This window comes from Cryptomeria japonica, chromosome 11, assembly GCF_030272615.1.
Source record: "Cryptomeria japonica chromosome 11, Sugi_1.0, whole genome shotgun sequence".
Lineage (NCBI taxonomy): Eukaryota > Viridiplantae > Streptophyta > Pinopsida > Cupressales > Cupressaceae > Cryptomeria > Cryptomeria japonica.
In genome coordinates, this window is record NC_081415.1 from 537961404 (window position 1) to 537975106 (window position 13703).

Here is a 13703-nt window from a genome sequence, read left to right on the forward strand (position 1 = left end):
ATATTAGAGTACGAGGGTGAAGGAGGTAGTAAAAATATGTTTTTAGATTAAGTTAAATATATATTCTCCATCATTACTTCAATCTTCAAATGATTAGATATGAAGATGGTAATGCACTTTACCTTGGATAAGTGTCATAATTCATCGATATTATGCTTGATCAAATGAAAATGGTTGTGCAACAAAAATACTCTACAAATCAATTCTACAACAAAAGTATTTAGTTAATTATCATCGTAGAATTTTGAATATAATATAAATTTTGAATTTGACGATTTTATTGTTAATGTTCAATGCAATTGTTACAATGTGTTTGTTATTTAATAGTTTGCTTGACGTGTCAAAGTTTCATTTGTAAATCTTCTTCTTTATACATCTTTCAATAACTAAGTTTTCAAGTACTAAATATATTTACACAAACCACAACCATATTTTACACACATCTCGCTATCCCCAAACTTAAGCCCTTGGTCCCTCCCTAAAACCCTATAAACTTTCTTTTTCATCAGTGAATCGAATAATTTATTACAATAACCATCCACTAAAAGAGTTGCATAACTGAGCAATATCATACTTACATGCATCATTAACCAATGAGATTGTAAAGCGGGTCTTTACTTCGGAAGGTCCTGCTATGCTTGGTGCCCGTCCAGGGTGTGCTGCGTGTTGTGTTCTTCGTTCGTTTCGTGTTTTGCCGGTGGTGCTGAATATAAAGAAACTACAAACTACAAGTTGAACTGGATCATTACCATCTTTTCTGACTTTTTATGGCTACAAATACTAAGGCTTGGCAATTCACTTTATGTCTCTAATTTTTATGGCTACTCACTGTGCATACCCATTTAGACCACAAATAAAGAAAAGGCATGTCGACACTTCATTTCATATGTGATTCATACCGTCTCAAATTTTACAATACCAGTTCTTTTGGACCACAACCAGAATTTAAAGCACGGTAGAAGCACCCGTCCAAAATACAAATGTAGAAATAACAAAGGGAGAATATTAAATATTCACGAACACAGTTTACCCCCAGCAGAACCAAGGAATGATTATGGCATATCACAACTCACCCCAACAGGACAAAGTGGAATGCTATGACCTGTCTGCTGGGGCGTGAAGGATTCTGCCAGATACACATGGGAAATCTTGGGATGGAAAAGACAATGCACAAGAAAAGAAACTAGAAATCCAGCTATGCAAAATATGTTCACTGATAAACTTCATAATTATTTAAATTATTTAATTATATAAACATTAGAATAATATACATGAGATATTTTCTAAACAAAATTATAAGATTGTACAACCAAAACCATATTTCTATTAGATATGTAGGAAAATCAAGTCGCAAGAAATCTAACTGGACTTAAGTTGAACTACAAGGGGGGAAAATGTTGAAACCAAATGTAATTTTCTCAACTCAATACCATGGAACATCCACTACACTTTCATGCAAGCCGAATTGTATATTTCTGGAAAAAAAACCTCCATTATCTGTTTGAGAAGATTAACGTAACGTATGTTATCTTTTTTGCATATTTTTAAAACCATAGTGTTGATCCAAATACAACACATAAATATTTTTTGGGGACATGGTTCAAGGTTCAACTATAAAGAACTTTCAAAGGTAAAAGCATTCTCAACTCAGAGCTCTAATAGGGTAAGTGGCCTGGTAATATTTAGTGCCAATTTGTGGCACAAATTACAGCGAAGGCCGGGACAAAGCCTAAACAATTTTTCTTTACTGTATAGAAATTCAAAATATTGAATCAGTTGACCTGAAACAATTCATTAATCATACTTTGGCAGAATAACATTTTCCCCTTGAATAGCTCATGATTCATTTAACTTAACAATATTACAGAGAACGTGACATCTTTCAACTGACTTTGCAGCCCAAACCATTGAAAAGCTCCCAACTGGCAATGTACCAGAATTAACATATCAAAAAAGGCCTCTCTTCAAAACGGAAACTCATTGCAAAACGACTTTCGCAGTATCTCATGATGCCTGAGTTGCCCATTTCCATACTTTAAGTTCACCCATTCCATCGCCTGTGAAAAATAATCCACCAGGTCCAACTTGGAATGCACGCACCTCCATCTTGGAAATTATTTTACCTCTTTCACTGAACCTGAAAACATCATTGGAGACTGTTAATATAACAAACATGAGTTAATATAAGTTTCTCAAGCACATCATGATTAATGATCTGTAATCAAATACGGAACAACATTTCAATAGTAATATACAAGAGTTCCCGGCAACAAAAATGTTTTCCAAACTGGAATCACATGAGCTTAAATATCCCAATCTTAGCTTCCACAGGAATTTTAAAGGTGGAACAAAAAAGTATTCTGTCTACTTTCCAACATTATAGATGGTACTTTTCCCAGTTCTGAACATCATTTAATGGTTTTCAATTCTAGCAATATTAGAAGGCTAGGAAATTCAAAAAAACAGATGCCACCTTATGTATGTAGAAAAAAGAAAGCATTTCCCACACCCTTTCCAATGTTAGAGTTAAGAAGACTTTTTTTCGTTGTCCATGAGACTTGAGGACATATCCAATGTGTGGGATTCATACTAAATGCAGACTGAAACTTAACGCCATTTCTAAAAATTCCCTTTAAATTATAATATTATTTGTCTGTGATTTCTTCTTTGATTACATGTTACAATTTCAAGTTCAGTTCCAATCAACTGGACCAGATGCCACCAAAGCATCTACTTGACACACTATAAACTAGCATACACCAGTGATGAGATTATAATTCGATGGTACTGACAGTTATAGAAGCTAGTATCAGATCCTAACACTTGAAATGCATCCTAATCAGCAAGGCACTGCACCAGCTTACCTTATTCTTGATAGAGCTTCCAAAACAACTGACGGTAATTCCACAATAAAAGAACACTAATGTCTTGTCGACAGGTGTGTAGATTATCACAGAAGCCATCAACAGCCTTGCAGAACTAGGCACCACTTTTATCTGTATCAGAATGGCCAACAGTAATTGACAATGATAGATGTACTGCTCATTTAGTGGCCTATACATCAATCCTTTTTAAAGTACATCTTGTAACTACCACAAGGACTGCATGACAGGTAAGTGCCTCATTCTTCACAATTTACGTTATCATACCCTCTCATATCAGTTAAAAATATGAAAGGGGAGATTAACACAAAATCCAAAGGCATAAAATTGAACTTGAAAAACCCATTTAGAATTTATCAAATCAAATGTTAACGTGGGCCAAATACCACTAAGACACAGAAAAGAAGAGGTACAAAGTACAAACAAAAATGACACTTACAAAATTGAGTCCCATCAAAGAGCATACAAGAATTTACAAGATATTACAAAAAAAAAACTTGATGACAGAAACTCTCTAGATTGGGAAGGGGCTTGCCAGATTCAAAACTCTGATACCATGTTGAAGTGAGCATCCAAGATCTTCAATCTAAAACACCAAATAACATTCCACACACAAGAAATATTCGAACAATCAAAAATACAATGCGAATACAACATTCACAAGATGCAAAACATGCAAGAGAAGCCTTGCTTATAAAGCCAAGGAGAGACCTAGCAAGGCATAGGATTAAGACAAGTGTCCATCATATGCAAAGAGTAAAAAAGAGATAAGTATCCTAAGTGTACTATAGAAGCTACCTAAGTTAGCATAACTACTAGGTGTGAATAGGTCCTAGAAAGGAACCTGTTAGGGAATAAGTTAATAACCAATGTTCCACAGAGTTTCCTGATGGAGGGATGCGGGGACAAGTTTCAGGGACGGGGTGACCAATGGCCTAAGTTTGGAGGCGGTGATGGGATGGTAAGGGGACAACGACAGAGTGGTGGTGTGGGGGCAGTGCTTATATAAAAATTGAAGTCAATTGAAATCTTAAAGGCAAAATCTGCAATATAACATCTCTGTGAGTGCCCCATGAAAGGCCAACTAGTTTTCACGAAGTTAAAGGTTGCAATCGGTATGTAATGGCATGTGGCATACAGGAAGCAACCCAACGGCATCCCCAGCAGAGGTGGTGGTGGTGGTGGAAGTGGAAGTGGTGGTGCTGTGGGGGGATGTTTCACCCAAGTCCCCAAGTCTCAGAAACGTCCCCCTACAGGGGACACAGGTTTTTTGGGGGGGGGAGACGTGTCTCTATGGAACATTGAATAAACCTTCTGACACCAACATGATGACTTTAAGTTATACTTAATATTTAACTTCCTATTAATATGGTATAATTTATATTTCAGTTCTAGTTTTACTTTATTTAATTTAATAAGGTTTTATTTTAAATTTAAATTCAAAATTTGAATTTAAAGGTTTATAAGAATTTATTTACTATAAATATCAATGTTTTAGTTTTGTTTTTATTTATTTTATTGATAAGATAATATGATCATCAATTGTTTAAATGTATTGTTCAATATCACTATTTGTCATTAAATTTCTATTCTTTAATATGAAAAAAATAATTTTAAAAATGTATATTTATATTTTTTTAAACTTAATCGCAACTTTTTACCTATTCTTTATCAGCTTACAAACTTATTCCGATTTTCCTCACCTAAAACAATACGAAGCCTGCGACCTAGCATTCCCCAATACCCACCGTCTTACTCTGCCCAGCCTAGCAATTTAAATCTTATGTTATATAATGTTTTAAACAAACATCTATACACACTTCATTGGAATCTATCGACAACTGTTTGAAACACTTCGGTATATATACACATCATTAAATTAATTCTCTTTTAAATATTCATCAGCTTTAAGAGTATGTGACAAATAACATGTAATGTGTTGTAGATTGAAGTTAAATGCAAACTATTTAGAACAGATAATGAAGAAACTTATATATCAACGATATGCTACAAATACTACTGGTCATTAATTATTGGAAGGCAGGAGAAAAACAGAATAGGACAATTCTTGAAATGGACAGAATTATGCTCATAGCTATATGGAAACATATGGACTGAGGTATTCATTAAACACGTTATATGCTCATAACAAGGCCTAGTAAAAAAGATAGATGACACCTGAAGAAGCATGGGATGGGTGAAGCCTACAATTAGAATCTTAAAAGATTGTCAAAACATCAAAACACAGCATCTGCGGATGATCCAAAATGTTAGGGGCACAAATGTCCCTATTCTATCCTTAATGGGTATGGTAGGTGATCTCCTGACTTAGAAGAAAAGAAATAATCTATACACTGGTTTATGACATTTTTTTAAACATGCCAAAGTGATGTAGACAGGTTTTCTGCACCTTGATTCAAACATAATGGAAGAGAGCTATTGTTGAAGAAAAAATAAAATGCAAAAAATCAATTTCATTCATAGTATTCCAATAGATGCCTCAGTAAGACTTGTCAAGTGGCCCTTGGCTTATTGGGGAAGTTGACTCAGAAAGAGACCACTGGAGATGAAGTCTTGCTGAGCAAAAAGGTAAGATGCTTTAAACAGATTTGGCTGGGATAATATGCCCTGGGTGAATTTAGCAATAGATTCCCCTCAGTCCTTAGCACTAAGCCAAAGTAGGTTATAAAAGAATCGGGACATCTATCCTCACAACAAAAAGATATTCAAATAATGCACACATCAAACTATCTGAAACTCAAGGATAACCAAAATTCAACAATAATATTAGCGGAAGAAACATATATTAGGGGACTTCACGGGTGCCACATGCTAAAAGTATCAAAAAATGCTATTTTAATACAGAAAATACATTTAAATATACTCACTCAAGTCCTAGTTCAACTATCGTAAACAAGGTTAGGATTGTCATAATTAACAAATTGAATGTCTTCGTTAATCAATCAACAACACATTAATAATTTAATTATATACCCTAAGTCAAAAATATATTAGATCCATAAAAAAGATTTACTTTCTTATGTAAATGCAAATCGCAGTTCAACAACAAATTATTTTAAATTTATATTAGCATAATTCAACTGATACTTTAAAGCTTTTACAGCTAAAACCAGATAAATTTCAGTCTCATTCTTACAACAAGACTAAAATTTCAACAGTTTACAGCAGAACTGGGAAAGTATGATTGAAATTTCAGCAAAATGCTACTAAAAAGACCATGAAAAAGTTAAATGCTACAGGAAATGTACTTAGAGAGCAGTAATTAATATCTGCAATTTTAAACTATAAGACGTGGAACAGATTGTGTTCAAAAATAGAAAATTACTGGATTATTTAAACAGTCAACATTTCTCTTACTCAAAGTCATGAGTTGATATCTAATAGTTTGGTCCACGCATCAGATTCCTAGTAACACAGAGTCACAGACCACTTAATCAAGCTGTAACATTTTTGTAGTTTGAAAAATAGCAGAATTGCACAGCTTAACCTCAATTTATCTAGTACTGCAGCTTGTGTTCTACCTCGGTTTGAGTCCATGTGTAAATTCTAATGTCTTTTTTGTTGGTATTATGGATGACTTCGTCATGTGTTGCATTGGTTTTGTCATTGATGTCAAAACTTGTCTTCTTGGAGGTCTACATTGTGTTCACCGGTATGGTTAGTGGCTTATGCACAGTCACCGGTATATGTTCACCAGCAAGTTATATGGTTCAACGGCAGCAATGATAACTTGGAGATCATTTGGTTACGTCGAAGACATGGATTGGAAGTTTGGATTTGGTGTTTTGCTTATTGGTCTAATTGGGTTGACAGATTTGCCTTTACCGGCAGATAGGTCTAGGTTAAGGACCAGTACATGATATCTATTCCAGATCAGCACAACACGTAATGGAGATTGTTTATTGATTGGATAATATGGTAAATGTATTGAGACGACATGTTGTATCGCATCAAGACTTATTTGTAATTGATTTAATTGTAATATCTTTAGTGAGCTGACCTATACATTTGGTCTTAGGTTTTGTATATATGATTGTAAGATCTTATTGAAGATCGGGATATGGGATATGGTATGAGTCTGTTCGAATATTGAAGAGCAAAAATAAGCAGATCCTTGTGCGAATCACGCAAACATTATTTGAAGGTTGAAGGAAGGTTATGAAAGTGTTTGACACTCATGTTCAGAGCTTAAACCGATACTGAATCCAGCATTGCAGATGCTATTTTGAGCAGTACATTATCATTGGATTTAACCATCCAATTGTGTAGTCAGTGTGACTCCTATTTTGTGATTGAGCAGTGAGCTCTAGGCGGTTGGCCTTTCTCATCTGCAGACCACATTTGTATACACTTACTATCTACAGTAGTATCATCTGATTGTGGATAAGGTTTCCCACCGTGGTTTTTCCCTTTACCGGGTTTCCACGTCAAAATCTATGTGTCATGTGTTGTGGATGTTGTTTCTCTTTTTGTTTCATGCATTAAGTTACACCGATACTGATATAACTGTTAATCTGTTTTACCGGCATTTAAGTTTGGTTTACCGGCACTAAGTTTAAGTTGGAATAATCTGTTTTGGTTTATAAATTATTGACAACTGGTTCACCCCCACCCCCCCCTCTCTCAGTTGCCCTTCCCAGTTCCTAACATTTTTGTATGTATATCGACATACATTTACTGCCCATTTTACAAGATATAGCCTGATCTACAAATTCTAAAGGCAAACCCATTCATCAATTTTTTAGGTTGATATTCTAGGTTATAGTTTATTTTCACATAAAATTAGAATTTTTGTGACGTGTGTATAAGTACAAGCATTCTTTTTAAACAAATTTAATTTATATGATCAATACCCATAGAAAATAAGTTTTAGCAGTGAGACATTGCATTTTGTAAATAAATAAAATACAACATTATTTGAGCATCTAAATAATGTCCAGGCGAGATACAATAAACTTTCAGCATGTGTAGCACTTACGATGGAAGGTCGTATAGTCGCACACTGTTGTCATTACAAGAACAAAGTAAAACTGGCTTTGCCTGTTCATCATGCATTCCACACAACGCTAGGATACCCTGTGACAAGGCAATAAGAATGTTTCTCTCAGTGAAGCGTATCTTGTTATAGTACTCATTTCTCACTTACAGGATTAACTTGTATGTCAAAATCCAAAAGAACTACATAACATAGGGCTTTGCCTGCTACATTAAAAACTGTAAAATAATTTATCAAATAAAGATCAAAAGACAAGCTCAAAGTAATAGAAATAACAGGTGCATCAAGTCGATATTTCCATCTAAGTCAATGACTACTCTATAACTACAGCTATTTTATATTAGTGTTACAGAAATAACAACAAGTTAAAGCATGGTGACAGCATATTTTAAATTAGTGTTGCATACAAGAGGAGAAGCTACTTTATATGAAAAAGACAAAAACAGTAACCTCATATTGCGCCAAGATGAGAAGCTATTTATAACTACAGCAAACACAAGCTCATGTTTCAAAAAAGCAGGTAACAGCTACACTAGATATAGCTAAGAATAAGTATACACATCATATTCTAAGGGCATGTAACCCCCCACAGACAAAATTTTCTTCTTTCCTTGAAAAACAAATGCAGATGAGACCAAAAACTAGGCGACTGCAACATGCAATTTAGTATACAGTTGTATAAATTGCCTCCAAAGTTTGCATTAGCAATTTCATTTGGTCTCACCTTCTAGTAAGAAATTAGCATTAGCAATTTTTGAATAATAGTAGTGTGTTGCTTAAAAATGCCAGTCAGCTTTAATTTTAAATAACTCATAAAATGGTAACTATAAACCTAAATGCTAGGTAGAGTTCTGTCTTAGTGTTACTAATGAACATTGATTATGAATCCCATCTTGATTCCTCGACCCAATGAGAAAAGTAAAAGATAATGCCCAGATTCAAATTACACCTACACAATACACTCATCGATAATCAGTACCGAATGGGCACACTATGTATCATCACAATGACTAACCAACTTGTATTTCTGATAGAGAATAAATACTCGTAAAAATGAGCTTATGCAACACTATAAAAGGTGATTCATAACAAACAGCACTTAATCTCACATCATCATCCTTCAGGAATCACTCAGAAACATCAACCACAAAGGATGACTTCAAAGTCTCCATCTACTCCAACAATCAATTAACACAACAATGGTTTACAGGAAGCAATTAACAGGCAAGTAGGTCCTAATACGCTGGTGACTTACAAGCATTAAAATCATGGAACAACTTAACAGTGTCAAACACATATAGTATGACCAACAGACACCAAACATTCATAAGATTAACCAAGTATAATAGAATTGTTGAAAATCTAATTTTCAGAATTTCTAAGAATCAACCATTGTGAATTCCAGTCAACTCCATCAAGCTATGGAAAAATGTGGGTGTTAATCTTACCAAAAATTAGAAACAACAGTTATACTAATTCATGGTTAGAAATGGCAGTTGGACTATTTATCAATGTACCAGGGTGCTTCTGGGATGGGCTTGGCATGACGGTAGGGGACACATTTCAGCGAGTTCAGTCCAAAGGCCATTTTTAGGGAACCCAGGGTACTTCAATATATACAAAGTTTAAATATATATAACAGTCTTTTAATGTTATAGACAAATTTTTTTAAACATTATAAAAAATTACGTTGCTACTGAGGATTCTGGTCTCCAATGTCCCCAGCCATCTCAGTAACGGCCAAACATCTGCACAGCATTTCTTACTTTTGAAACACATTTCAGATATATTTCAATGATTGAGGATTTTTGGGGACAGCTAAGGGATGTACCCTGCTGTTCTGCCGTACTCAAAACACCATTTGGGGCAGTGATGTGGTTTGAGGGCCAGGGATGTGTCCCATGGAATTCAGCTATTTGGTAATTTACAGTCACCACAGATAAAAAGTTGTACGGAAGAGCTACATGATCTTGAAACTAACAAAGTAGCATATGTCTTGTGAAGGGTTGTTAAGGAAGAGTAATGATCCCTAAAGTTATTCTGAGAGGCACCAGCGATATGAAAAGTCCAAATATAACAAGGGTTGTAATAAAGTTGTCTTCAGAGTTCAAATTAGTTTTGTCATTGATAAGTACTGTTATTTGCTTCAATTTATTAGCACTGTTATAAAGTATTGATGTCAACCAGCGTAGCCAGATACGCCTATGCCCCTCCCTGGGCACATGTTTTTCTATTTCAGCAACCCATTTTTTGGGTTATCTTCCAATGCAACTCTACTATTTTTTAGATGTTGTAAATTGTTAAATCAATTTATGATTACTTATGTAGCAATTATGTCTATATTACTTTTGAAGTAATGAAATTTCCTCTAATAGCTTAGAAAATTGAGTTAAATATGTGTATGTGTTTTGTGAATGTCATATCCAACCGTATCCATATTGGGGGTCTTCAAAAATGGTCGTATCCATATCTATGTCCATGCAACTTTGATGTCAACAAGTGATTTGTTAAGTCCTGCAGTAGCAGCCCAGCAATGGTCCTTGTGCAAAGCGGTAAGTGTCCAACATCTGGCAGTGCTTTTAGATAGAAATGGCAGAATGCAATCCAAACAAGGTGGCTCTAGAATTTTGAGGTATTCACACATCGCCCCATTGCAAATGGGGACCCCAACTTTTTCGCTTTCTAGGTTAGTCGTCTTAGCTTATTTGTTAGTTGTTGTCGGGTCTTTGCTATTAACCTTTTGTTTGTAGCTGCTCAAAAGCTGGCCAAGTCTCTCTCTTTGAGAAGAAGTGAGGTTCAACACTCCCTTTGCCCATCCAAGGCATAATCCCTTCCACTTCTCCTAGTCCTGTCAGTGGGTGCCCAAACCCAATCACTCCCATTTCCATTCCTCACCGTCGCCACCACCATTTTCACTTCTCCTCGCTGCCTTCCATTTCACTCAATATCGTCTACCCACCTACCTTTCTATACTCCATCTACCCTTCCTTCCACCCATCCCCATATACTAACCCACTTCACCTACATAACCTACCTTATATTTCCTAACTTCCATCCCACATCCTTAACCTACCCCTACCACTACCTTTACCTTTACCTCCACTACCCCTTCCATCTCATTCACCTCCCTAACCCTCTTCCCATCCTAGCATACTCACCCACTAGCCTTCCATCCTTCATTATTAACCACCTATACCGCTACCCTTCCATTTACTACAACATATCCTAAACTTCATTACCCACTTTTACCCCCATCCTAACCTCCCTACCCACTTATCTATCCTCATCTACCTTCATTCCCCAACCCCCATTTTCCTAACTCACAACTCATACTCTTTCCCCCCTATTTCCCTAAGGTTACCTCTACCTCACACCTATTGACCTACCGTCAACCCTTTCACTACCCCTTACACCCTATACCAACCCCTTCCTTATCACCTCCTATCCCCTTATAGCCTTGTTCCATTTTACTCCCCATATATCCTAACCCTTTCACCACCCCCTTTTACCTCCCACATCCTAAACCTCCTTAACCCACTTATATCCTACCTTCATCATCCACACCCTTATGTCTCCCTTTCCCCAACATGCCATTCCTTTCTTTCCCCACGTAGCAGCTTCCCTTACCACTTCCCTCACATTCCTCTCACACATGCTGGGCCCCACAAAATCTGAAATGGAGATTTTAAAAGCTTGTTTTAAGGCATACTGACTTTACCACCGTAGCCTTGATTGGGCCCAACCAAACTCTAAGGTGAAGAAAAAAGTTTTTTAAGACATTTTTTATTTTTTTTTTAAGGGAAGGCAGCCACCTCACCATTTTTTTGACCCCTAATATCCCCACCATGAGCCACGATAAGACACAGTGCAAGGTGTGGCACCAACAAAAAATAACAAGCTGACCTCTGAAGTTAAAGATGTGTCACGTGAACAAAACATTAAGGGGGATTTAAATTCAAAATTAGATCATAGAGAGAGCAGATTGCAGTCGCAGCAGTAAAGGAAAGGTCCAAACAATTATCTCACGGCATGATGCAAATCGACACAGATGCAAGTGCTAGCAGTGGAGGTGAATGTGAAGCAAGGCATTCTGCGTTTTCTACCCCATATTATATGAATCTCTTCAAAGTTCCATCATTCTGCGCACAGCCTCTCCAAAATCTGAAAATGCATACAGAAGTGAATCAGAGAAGCAGGTTACAGCAAAGATACAAATAAATCATGGCAGATCCTGAGATAAGGATATCAGATTTGAGAAGAAATTAAATAGCAGAGCAGCAGATGGAAATTTTTGCTAAGTTTCAATAAAAAGAGGGGCTTATGAGGAAGTCTATTGTCAATGATTTTGGATAGACAATGATGGTCATGAATGTTGTAAAGCTGTTTGCTAACATTTATCTTGTCTCAGTTACTTGTATCTTATTTTCATTCTCAAGTTTTGATTCGGGATGTTCTCTTTTGTGTGATGCAAGGAATACAAGATGATGGCAAACTAAGGATGGAGACTCTTCAACACAAGGGAAAAGATCTAAATGCTCAAGAGGAATTGAATGGTGAATAAAAGAGGAAGGCCATTGCAACATACAGGATTTTCTCAATAAGACAACATGAAGGAAGGACCTCACTAATATAGTGATATAATCACACGAAGGATTAAACAACAATACACTAAGGAAGTTGAAATTCACAAGCAAAGGGAAGTTCTGTTCAAAACAAAGGTGAAAGATGCCACTTTGTGCCCATAAAGCACAGAACACCGATCTGCCTGAGCGAAATAAGGTGAACAATATTGATCAAATAGGCTTACTCCTGCAAATGACGCCCCAAATACCACCTCTCTTGTGCAGTTGGATGTCAAAATGCCAAAATTCTGGTGCACATGAAGCTCAAAATGCCGACTTGATTATGCTAACAAGAGATAAAATTCAGTCATGATGAAAATTTTGTACAAAGATCTTTAAGGTTGTTGGATGCTTGTGCATAAAACGCCAAAATTCTGGCCTGTATGTGCATAACAAAGGTTAATTGCTGCCACATCAAACATGATCCAGGCAAAGGATATTAAGTCCAAAGGAACTTCATGTATATAAAAAGGTTGTAGGGGCAAAATTTGGTCAAGTATATAAAAACTTCATGTGCACCCAAAATAGAGCGAACTTCATGCGCCATCCAAGGGGAGCGAACTTCATGTCCAAACCAAGGAGAGTGAACTTCACGAGCAAGAGTAATTGAGTGAACTTCCTTCATGAGAATGCCTTTGACAGCGAACTTCATGTGCATGGCATTTGGAGCGAAATTTCCCTTCCACTGCTCTTGGCTAGGAACGAGATTAATTTTTTAAGCCTTCCTCAAGGTTGATGTGACACTTTCATATGCATAGATGGCGAATTTCCCAAAAAATGACAAAGCAGATTTACCTAAGGCGAAATTTCAAGTCACATAGATGAGGGTTGGAAAATGAAAGATGAAGCTTTCAAGTCGCATGGATGAAGGTTGATATCAAAGTCAGATTGCAAAAGATGAAAGACATCGAATTACTAATCTAGTGAGATCAAGAGAGGACGCACACACTGGAAGGTTAAAAGAGACAAATTCCAACCTGGGCGGACAGAAGCTGAAGAAATGCTTAATCACATAGATACAAACTGAGACAAAGTAATTTGATTAGACTCAAAGGTGTATTTGCAAGCTACTTCAAGTGCTCTTCATTGAGAACGAAAAGTCACTTCAAATGCTCCCTAGTTGGAGCGAAATTCACTTCAAGTGCTCCATATTGAGAGCGAATTTGTTCCCAGACTGCACAT

At 36.3% G+C, this 13703-nt stretch overlaps 1 protein-coding gene across 3 annotated transcripts in view; it reads right to left on the reverse strand.

Moving 5' to 3' along the window:
• Positions 1-1510: 1510 nt before the first annotated feature.
• Positions 1511-13703, reverse strand: part of LOC131048703 (zinc finger CCCH domain-containing protein 63) — an 80110-nt gene continuing 67917 nt past the window's right edge. For all 3 annotated transcript variants that reach the window (XM_057982769.2, XM_057982768.2, XM_057982771.2), the window contains 2 exons: positions 7882-7979; positions 1511-2137 (listed from right to left, as the gene is read on the reverse strand). In XM_057982769.2, coding sequence (XP_057838752.2) covers positions 2005-2137; positions 7882-7979 — 231 coding nt within the window. In that variant the 3' untranslated portion in view covers positions 1511-2004. The remainder of the gene's footprint in view (positions 2138-7881; positions 7980-13703) is intronic.